At 40.4% G+C, this 10,262-nt stretch overlaps 2 protein-coding genes across 7 annotated transcripts in view; one reads left to right on the plus strand and one right to left on the minus strand.

The window, feature by feature from the left end:
* Positions 1-219: 219 nt before the first annotated feature.
* On the plus strand, positions 220-8,787 carry LOC118407293 (coiled-coil domain-containing protein 189-like). 6 transcript variants are annotated; one of them, XM_035807752.1, is made up of 10 exons: positions 220-401; positions 1,754-1,785; positions 1,944-2,009; positions 2,602-2,771; positions 3,332-3,402; positions 4,098-4,214; positions 4,686-4,746; positions 5,664-5,732; positions 6,448-6,498; positions 7,469-8,787. In XM_035807752.1, exons 1-10 carry the CDS (start codon positions 327-329, stop codon positions 7,663-7,665), a joined length of 909 nt encoding a protein of 302 aa, XP_035663645.1. In that variant the 5' UTR covers positions 220-326; the 3' UTR covers positions 7,666-8,787. The 6 variants fall into 6 exon arrangements, with proteins under 6 accessions (XP_035663645.1, XP_035663648.1, XP_035663643.1 ...); XM_035807750.1 differs by having other exon boundaries at positions 221-401; positions 5,661-5,732; XM_035807751.1 differs by having other exon boundaries at positions 221-401; positions 5,661-5,732; positions 6,451-6,498.
* Positions 8,788-9,839: 1,052 nt separating this feature from the next.
* The window catches only part of LOC118407287 (EF-hand calcium-binding domain-containing protein 5-like), a 22,308-nt gene continuing 21,885 nt past the window's right edge, over positions 9,840-10,262 (minus strand). The window contains exons 21-22 of the mRNA XM_035807744.1: positions 10,226-10,261; positions 9,840-10,085 (exon numbers count right to left, since the gene is read on the minus strand). Coding sequence (XP_035663637.1) covers positions 9,883-10,085; positions 10,226-10,261 — 239 coding nt within the window. The 3' untranslated portion in view covers positions 9,840-9,882. The remainder of the gene's footprint in view (positions 10,086-10,225; position 10,262) is intronic.

The raw sequence follows: 10,262 nt of genomic DNA on the forward strand, positions 1-10,262 counted from the left end.
ATTTACAGTTTGGGTGCCCCAAGTATTTTGAATCCTGAGAACGAGATGCATATGGACGATTTCACTTCTTAACATATTTCCAACCTTCTTAAATACACGTGCTTAGGCAGATTCCAACAAAATGATGAAATATCATTTAAGAATTATTTTAGATCAGTATAGATATGAAGAAAGAACCGAATAGTTTTAACAAAGTGTACTAGTTAATTAATTCAACTCCCCCATCATATAATGCGCCAGTCCCGATCCGTTGCTAGGCTGGTTGCTAAGGGAAGCCCAGGTCCAACAGATATCGAGTTTCCGCCTTTGCTGTCAAAGTTTGTCTCATGTCGTTCTTGGAAGTCGCCTTGGCAAACATGCCTGCGCCCACGGAGTCCACGCCTGGCACCAAAATCATACAGGTAACGTTAAAGATACTGATTCTTTCCCGTCTTTTGTTGTTGTTATGCTCCTTCCACGTTGTTGTTGTCGTTTCTTGGATTGGGAGATCTCTCGCCCTCCCCCTCAATCGTTTCAAATATAACAGCGTTTTCAAATCTAAGCGTATGGATTTTTGAGCAGCTATGGAGTATCCTGCCAATGATTTAGTGATACAATAATACTAGAAACGTCTGTAACTTTGAACAAGGTATAATTTATTGCATGTTGCAATTGGGTTTACGGAAAAGGCTGGCCTGTCTACCTGGGCTGTCTACCTTGGCTGTCTACCTGGGCTGGCTATCACGTCAGGCTACTTGGACCTACGAAAGCCCATTGGGACAAAAGCTGTTTTAGCAGTAGGGGTTGTTTGTGCTCAGCGAAGAAGTTTTGTCTGAAGGATCTGTGTGTTATCATGTGAAGTGGCTTTATGTGAAGGAGCTGCTTGTGAAGCAGCTGTGTTTGAAGGAGCTGTGTGTGAAGGGGCTGTGTGTGAAGCAGCTGTATTTGAAGGAGCTGTATATGTTACATAACCCAGAGGTTCTGGGTTCGAATCAGTTGATATGCCACCGATCTTGTGCGCTTGGGAAGGGCTCTTAACACGACTTTCCTCCCTTCACTAGGGTAGAGAAAAGAGTACCTAGCTTCGGTAAGGGCCCTACCTCAGATAGGGCATAGAACCCACCACACTTACGGAAAAGACTAGGGATCCTTCCTCCCCAGTGTAAATGGTTCAAAACCTTAAGTCCTATGGCCACACCTGGGGTAATTGCTGTCGTATTGAGGTCACCTTAGTTAGCACCGAAAGGCAGCAGTTCCAGACCCTTGCACTTTAGCAACGCTTATTTTAAGCTCCTCACAATTCAATTGTCGATCCTAATGTATGGCGCAGAAGCCGGGACCCTGATAGCCACTAAAGAACGGCTCCTGGACGCCTTTGACCAATTTACTAGCCACCAGTCTTAAGACTAATCCAATCAGCCCGATAAGTCGTGTTAACAGCCCTTCCCAACGGCACAAGATCGGTGGCATATCAACTGATTTGAACCCAGTACCTCTGGGTTATGTAACACACACAATAGCTTCACACATAGCTTCATTGAGCACAAACAAACCCTACTGCTAAAACAGCTTTTGTCCCAATGGGCTTTCGTAGGTCCAAGTAGCCTGACGTGATAGCCAGCCCAGGTAGACAGCCCAGGTAGACAGCCCAGGTAGACAGGCCAGCCTTTTCTGTAAACCCGTTGCAATTTGTTGATATCACTGTTGTCATGGTTGTGTTTCATCTGGCTGAGTAGTTTCTATTTTTCTCATCGTTCCCGCCCTTTTCTTACAGCCCCGTCGTCACAAGGGACGGGTAGTCGTGTGGTAAGTACAATACTTTGTTAGATTTCATCTAAATTTTAAATCAAATGGTTAAATATCTGTTTGACAACTTTTTTGATTTTTGCAACTCACACCAATGTTTTCCAATGTTGAAGAGAAAAAATGTATCTCACACCAATGTTTTCCTTGTTGACCCCCAGGGAGGACCTGTCTGTCAACCACATGGATGCCATCGACCAGGCGACCACACCTGACGAACTAAGGAGGTAAAAGTTGTGAAAACATTCCACCATCAAATATTTAGCTTTTTGCTAAGGCAATAATTACCCTGAATGCAAATTTCAAAAGGACAACCAATATAACAGCAGATTGGTGTAGCACACCTGAGCTTTGGGGACACTTGGTGGTGCTACATGGTTATGTAAGAAAATGTCATGAAAAAAAGTTCATATCAACCTTGGACATCCATTTTAAGCTCATGAGCCAGCTAGTGAAAGCACTTCAAGATTGAGATGTAGATTTTTATTCTCTGTCTTGCCTTTCAGCATCCTGGGTCAGATTTTCGGGATGTCCGACCACAGTTCTACATCTACAAAAGGGTTACCTCTCAAACCCCCAAATAGCCCCATAAGGGGCAATGTATGGGGGGTATAGTTGAGGTCCTGGTTAGGGTGAGCAGGCCTCCTGCCTGGCACGGAAAGAGTCATATCTAATACAGACTTTTATAAGCCTAGATATATCTCTCAATCTCCTAAATAAATATCTCAATCTCGGGGTGCCATCACTAAGGCACCCCGAGATTGAGATATATATTGATAGTTTTTTTGTTGTTGAATTTTGATGAATATTGAATTGCAGCATCCTGGGCCAGATTTTCGGGATGTCAGACCACCGAGATAACCTGAAGAACGGTGTCCTGATGGACCTGTTTGTGTACACCATCCTGCACGCTCGCAGGCAGGGCTTCAACAAGGAGCAGACCTCCGCTTTCTTCTCCATTGTCAAGAGAACTCATGCTGTCTGCGTAGGTCAGTATAACCCTTGAACCCTGACCCCCAGCCTCTAAACCCTTACCCTTGAACTCTTACACGTGGGCAAGTTAGCTTACCCTAACAAGGAGCAGACCTCCGCTTTCTTCTCTATTGTCAAGAGAACTCATGCTGTCTGCGTAGGTCAGTATGACCTTGAACTCTAACCCCCAGCCTCTAAACCCTAACCCTGATCCCCAGCCTCTAAACCCTAACCTCATTACTCTTACACATAGGCAAGTAGCCCTAACCCTAACAAGGAGCACACCTCCGCTTTCTTCTCTATTGTCAAGAGAACTCATGCTGTCTGCGTAGGTTAGTATAACCTTGAACCCTGACCCCCAGCCTGTAAACCCTAGCCTTTTAACTCTTACACGGTGGGGAAAGTAAGTTGGGCTAACCCTAACAAGGAGCACATCTCTATACTACATTCTTGTCTATTTCCGTCTGCATAGGTCTGTACTATGTCTATATTTGTGACAGTTATTAATTGACTTTATGAGATTGTATCATGTCCAACTTAAAGGTCCTAAGAATCTCTTTTGGTTCCATCTCCACAGAAACGCCATTTGGAAACGTCCAGGAATGTTACAATTACTTCACAGAACTGCTCCTCTGTCATGGCACCAAGGTGAGAACCACAATTTTCTTCATTAGAACAGTGAAGATCAGGAGTACATGTTGCCTGTAACACAATAGTATTGTACTGTTTGCAATCTTAATAAATCAAATCAAGTCATACATGCCAGTTTTCTTTCTTAGTGTAGCGACATTAAAAGCTTCCACCCCATTAGGTCACATCAATTTAATTTCTTGGTTCTTAGGTTTGAAAATAATAATCTTTAGTTGGAAAATCAACATGAAAACTGAGTCTGAGATGAAAGTGTGAACCTTGTACAGTTTCACTTGATCAGAGTCCCTGTGATATTTGTTGGGATAAACAGAGTCCTGTCCTTGGTGCTGAAGCCTGGTAAAATCCACCTCAACCTCGTTTTTTGGGAGTGAATATACAATAATGCTAGTTCACATTGTATCTAATAACAGAGTAATCAGGGATATCAAATTGACAGACTCTGTTCTCAAACTACAGTACTTTGAAAATAGTACAGTTTAAAATCACTGCCTGTCAACTTGATGATTTTTAAAAACAACGGATATAGGTTACACCGTGGAGAAAGGTGAACTAGTGTTAGAATTCAGACTCAAGTTTTTCCTCACAGCACTAGTACTTCTTTTACCTGAACTTGTTGCTTCATTTTGGCAAAGAATTGAGACACGGCCTTCAAAACATTGCAAAACACTTTAATATGCCTTTACCTGCCACAGAGACCTCCCTTCAGCGTTGACCTGTTTGATGCAGACCAAGTCAGGAACATCACGGATTACGTCGTCAACACCTACTTCAGACACTTCAAACTCTACAAATATGTCTTCACACCAAAGGTAACGCACGGTGCCTTCCCTCTGCTGTGTATAGATGGGCTAGCTTGTCTTTCTGTTGTCAATAATTGTACTAACTTTAAGGATTTTGATGGATTGAGTGATATATGTTTGTGTCACTGACAAAAGACAGACGATGCTGTCTAAAACATCTGACCATTTCAAAAACCATATCCAGTTGCTTGAGTAACTATTATTTGGTGTATCATTACCTGGCTGTCTAACCTTTATCAACATGTGCATGTGCAAGATCTAACTTGAGTTTGCAGCTATAAGGGGGAGGGAAAAGGCCGACTGTACATAATAAAGTGGTGTTGAATAAAAATTGATGTTGCTGTGTATTAGCTGCAACCTTGGGTCTGATCAAGGTCAAGTTCCTTTAAAGTTATGTATTCATTTGATACTTGGCAGGCCTTGTACGTGAGCATGTTACAGACAGTGGTGAACTTGACTCTCCTGTTTGTTTTGTTGTAGGTTCAGCTGGACCTAACCATGAAGTATGTGGGGATCCCAGAGACTCCACAGCCTGAAGAAGGTGAGAAAGCATTTCTGGACACATTAACCAGTAAAAGCCTTGAAAATCATCATGATGGCAAAAACATGACCTCAGTAGTGCCAATAAATGCATGTTGCCAACAGTTGACTTTCTCACCATCCAAAGATGCTACGCTTTCTCTGTCCTTGGTTCTGAAGCTATAGTCATGTATTATTCAATAGAGAATCATGACAAAAGCATGGATTTAGTGGTTCTGTGGGTTACTGCATGTTTGCAACAGTTTGATCCCTGCACAACTGACTTTCTTACCATGAAAAGATGTCACCTTTTCTCTGTCCTTGGTGCTGAAGATATAATTATGTATTATCCACTAGAGAATCATGAAAAAAGCAAGACTTAAGTGGTACTGTGAGTTACTGCATGTTACCAACAGTTTGATTGATACAGTACTGATTTTCTCATCATCCAAAGATGTCACCCTTTCCCTGCCCTTGGTGCTGAACCTATGGTTAATATGCACTATTTTGTTTGAACCTTTGTTTATCCACTAGAAGTTGTTAGTCGTGATCAGTTGATGACTCTTACATCCATGTGTTTGTGATCACAGAGGAACAGATGAACCTTTGTTTATCCACTAGCAGTTGTTGGTCATGATCGTTGATGATTATTACACCCATGTGTTTGTGATCACAGAGGAACAGATGAACCTTTGTTTATCCACTAGAAGTTGTTAGTCGTGATCAGTTGATGACTCTTACATCCATGTGTTTGTGATCACAGAGGAACAGATGAGCCTTTGTTTATCCACTAGCAGTTGTTGGTCATGATCGTTGATGATTATTACACCCATGTGTTTGTGATCACAGAGGAACAGATGAACATTTGTTTCTCCACTAGAAGTTGTGAGTTATGATAAGTTGATGACTCTTACATTTGTGTGTTTGTGATCACAGAAGAACAGAAGGAGGAGGAGCAGCCTGGTCCTGATGCTGAGGCAGCAGAGCAGCAGGAGGAGCCACAGGAAGGTAACGGTCTCACTTGGGCCTCGCTAACTCTATTTCCTCCAGGAAGATAAGGGTGTGAGCGGATGAAACACAGTCATTCTGAGACAGACAACCAACCTTTACCCCCTCCTGTAGACATAGTAAACTTTTGAAATAATAGTTCCATTCTCTTCCTTTCTGTTACCTTCCTTCAGTATGAATTGTCATAGAATAGGTACAATGTATGTCCTTCATTTGTCTTTGGAAATAGTGCATCTTTCCATCTTTCTTGCTTCTGTTCTGATGCTTTTTTCATAAGCTCTTTTAGCTTGAATTTCTTTAGAACACTGATTGATAAGCCAGTTACTTACAGCTAGCATCTGTAGCATTGTAAAATCCTTGGTATAAAATCTAGTATTGTAGAATTAGTATCACTGAAACCTGACATTTTTCCCCTTCTTCCCTCATATCTACCAGTAGAAAGAATCCTGTAGTATGCTGTATAATAGGGCTAGCCTGGTATTCAAATCTATTAGCTGCCAAGTCTGTTTTGTATTCTGCAAATTAGGCAAAATACACTTGGTAGCTTTAATATGTTTGGAAACCAGGCTACGCCTCTATCAATGATAGGGTAGATAGTTCTTCTTATATATCTTTAGCATTGTAGAATTTATATCTACTCCTGTTAGTACCCTACAGTTCTCCCTGTAGCCTGTTGATCTGAAGTTTTCTCCCCTCTCCCCTCTCCTGTCACCAGTAGAAGTTGCCCCAACAGAACCAGAAAAAACAGAGGAGACTGAACCTGAAGGTAGACAAACTGTTGTGTGATGTTGTGTGGTGTTATGATTGTGATCATTGTCTCAGATAATACAATGGTCCTCTTTTGTCTGTTCAAATTTGTTTTTTTTTCTATGTCAAGTGCATTCTTCTTAATTACAGTAATTGTGTCTGAAATATCAATCTTGCCTGATTCTTGTGATCAACATAATATTAAAAGTTAGCGACATATTTAATATTGCTCACAGCTAATTACTTGTTTCAAAACTGCTACTGCATAAGCTGCTGCATGACAAACCCTTGCTATTTTCTGAGCACTGAAGCATGTGCAGATGTTTTTGTCACTGTCTTTGTGTCTTCTTCTGTCAAATGATTTCTTGTACTCGTACAATTTTGAAACACAATCTCAAAGGAATTGAAACTCTTGAATTTGAAGACTGTATGAATAGTAAATGCTAGGAACTATCAGTAACTGTATATTCAAGTTTAGCTGAACACAATTTATTAATGGTCTTCAAATCTGATTTATTGTTAGTTTTCAAGCAATTCTTTTTTGTACCATAAAGTAAAACCTGACTGCCTTAAACTACCTCCAGTCATAAGCTACAGTAAAACAGTCACAACGCTCTATAAAGCTACCAAATATTTTACACAACTGTTGATCATTCTGCTACTCCCATAAGGCATTCACTCCCAACTCAACAAGCAAAATTGATGAAAATTGCTCCATATACAAGGCAAAGTCATTAAAGCATGTTAACATTGTACAAAGTACAAACTAGACCAGTGTGAATTTTGACAGAGAAAAACTGGAAACACTTTTTTTTTGCTGTTTTATGAACAGACATCTACACAAAGATTGCATTTCATTGGTAGTAGACAACTCTGATTGTTAAACAATGCTTTATCAAAATGTATTTACATCACAATATTATGGAGTTTATCAGAACCATGGACATCTCTTGAAGAATTTCACCTTTTCTTCCCCCCCCCCCTCCCAGTTGAGTCCCCCCGTAAGAAGGAGCTACGATCCCTGATCCAGTCTCAGCTGGCCAGCCAAGTCAAGGAGCTGCGGCAGTCCGTGGACGAGCAGCTCAAGATCAACGACCAGGTCCTCACCCAGAAACTGGCATCGCTGGGGGAGGGGGACTCCAGCAAGGGGGGCCGGACGTCCAGTAGGGGAGGAAAGAGGAAGTAAACTTCTGTTGCGAAAATTATTTCGTTCTGTCAATGTTGTTTGTGTTTGTACCTCGTAATGTGACAGCCAAGATTAATGACCAGGTCCTGACCCAGAAACTGGCAGCGCTGGGGGAGGGTGACTCCAGTAAGGGGGGCAGGACTTCCAGTAGGGGAGGGAAGAGGAAGTAAACTTCACTAAAAATTGTTCTGTCTCTTACATGTTTGTTCCTTGGTTAGTTTGTCCCTCGTTATGTGACAGCCAATATTAATGACCAGGTCCTGACCCAGAAACTGGCAGCACTCGGGGAGGTGGACTCCAGCAAGGGGGGCAGGACATCCAGTAGGGGAGGGAAGAGGAAGTAGCCTTGTGGAACCCTTGGATTTAATTTGGCCATACTGGTTTGATTATATGTATGACATCCTCTCGGTACCCCAGGGTGATGTAAGGATGCAAAAAAAGAAAAGTTGGGCAAAAAATATGGGCCTTTATTATGAAATTTAAGTGTTCGAGAAGGATGAAGGACTTAAAACACAGAACGTAATGGATTCCTAAATTTTGTTTGCTTACGTCCTTTCAAGACTTGCTCAGGATTCAAAATACATTTTTAAGCTTGACAAAATATATTTGTTCATTCCTTGTGGGATTTGCAGTATTGTCACAAACTTTTTTTTGGAAAAGAACAAAAATTTATGCGTATGCAGATGTCATCAGTATATAATCAATTCAGTATGTCCTTGAGTGAACTTGACTTGTCTTTCAAATATGTCTAAGAAGTTGTCAATGTGGGATGTAACAGCCAATATATTGTACTGAGAGTTTTATGTTTTCTTTTACATGTAAATACAAAGTATTTTTTAATTGATGACTATTTCAGGGGTCTTTGTTTATCAATATAGGGAGTGGAAAATTCAGTTGTTCTGCATATTAATGTATGTAATAGTAATTTCCAGGTTGAGATCATTGCTAGACCTTTGTGAATCTGTCAACTTGCTATAAGCTTAAACACAAGTTTTCTGTCAGCTTTTTAGATGTAAATATCATATTACTTGAAAAACTTGTAGTTTTGTTGTGTACAAAAACGTGTGATGCACTGGTGATGTTGATAATCAATGGTACTCATTAAAACAACAAAAGATTACACTGCTAATTGTCCTTTGTTGTGAGGGAATGACAAGGGGTATGGCAAGTCAAAGCAGGTACTATGTCTAACATGAGTAAACTAGACTCTCATCTTTCAATGGAACAATGATGATGAGAAAATAAAAGTTGGCCTCTTGAATTCAATGCTTTATTTTTATCATGTCAGAGATACACCCATAGGCCTTTAATGTCAGTACATGACACCAGTAAATACAATAGTATTACATGAAAAATTAACTTTGATTTTGTAGATTGAAAAGCCCAACAATTTCTTGGACGCCATAAAACAGTCCCAAATATTATATACTATATATGACAACATGTGGAACAAAGTCAATTGCTCAGATTTCTGCTTCTAAACTTTAAAGGATAGGTGAACCTCTTATTACTAAATCTTAATTGATTGTACACTCAGAAACGGTAAACAAAATTAAACTCTGGGCTCAAATATATACAATCATCTGCAGGTCATATAAAACATCAGTAGTAGGTAACAACTCCCTACATTTACTGCATAGGTAAGAATTTCAGTCACTTTATATATCAACTTTTGGCTGAAAGAAAAGGCCAGTAGAGGAGTCAGTGGCTTTAATATCAATAGTGGTCATACATGGAGAAGAATTCTAATAAAATATATACTACTTTATCAATTTATTCTGCTGAACAATGAAAAAGGCACTTAAGAAATCAATAATGTACAAAAAACCCTACACCTCAGAAGCCGAGCTATGTAAGTATTAAAATGCTTGCTATTTGCTTTGCTTGCAACATTCAGTTGACTATTTCAATTACTGTAACAATAGACATGGAATTTCAAGATTTCTATGGTTAAAGACATTAAATGTATCTTTACATGAACCAGAAGGTTATCATTGTCAGTGCAAGTAAAGAGGACTGTACAGTTTTGGGGCTGCATCAATGGCTACAATGGTCCAGTTACTCCACTTTCAGTGTGATATCTGGATAGTGGTTTTGCCTCTGAGTTTTCAGAACTTCAAGACGTATAGAATCTCAACTTTTTAATGGAAAAAAATCTCATAGCAGGGTAACTATAAAGATGTTTAGGGCTTAAATAAACAGCTGCACAAGTTTCGGTTACTCTGCCTTTAGCGCTGCGTCTATTGTAGCGTTGGTGTCGGTACTGGCGGAGCTGCCCGGTGGCGGAGAGAAGGCCTGTGGCCGGCCGGCGTCCTGAGACTTGGATGTGTGTTCCACCAGAGAGATTACCACAAATGCCCAGTTGTACAGGTACTGTGCTGGGACCGATCCGTGCTTCGATACAGCTCCATGAGGGATGTCTGGGGAAATGATAACCAAATCTGTCATTGCTGATTTACTTTGAATGTTTATTGTTTATTTTACGTAACAAAATAATTACAACAAGTACCAAAAATAAGAAATTGCAATACAGAAAGTTTTAAAGAAAAATTTTTCCTACCGCTGAGATGTGTGAGGATGGTCTCCGGGTCAGATCA

This window comes from Branchiostoma floridae, unplaced genomic scaffold (assembly GCF_000003815.2).
Source record: "Branchiostoma floridae strain S238N-H82 unplaced genomic scaffold, Bfl_VNyyK Sc7u5tJ_1189, whole genome shotgun sequence".
NCBI classification, from domain to species: Eukaryota; Metazoa; Chordata; class Leptocardii; order Amphioxiformes; family Branchiostomatidae; genus Branchiostoma; species Branchiostoma floridae.

Coding starts and splice junctions, on each gene's coding strand:
- LOC118407293 (XM_035807750.1), top strand. CDS start 327: ATGTCGTTCTTGGAAGTCGCCTTGGCAAACATGCCTGCGCCCACGGAG. Junction 1,786..1,943: donor AAGGGACGGGTAGTCGTGTG/GTAAGTACAATA, acceptor GTTGACCCCCAG/GGAGGACCTGTCTGTCAACC. Junction 5,733..6,447: donor GCAGGAGGAGCCACAGGAAG/GTAACGGTCTCA, acceptor TCCTGTCACCAG/TAGAAGTTGCCCCAACAGAA.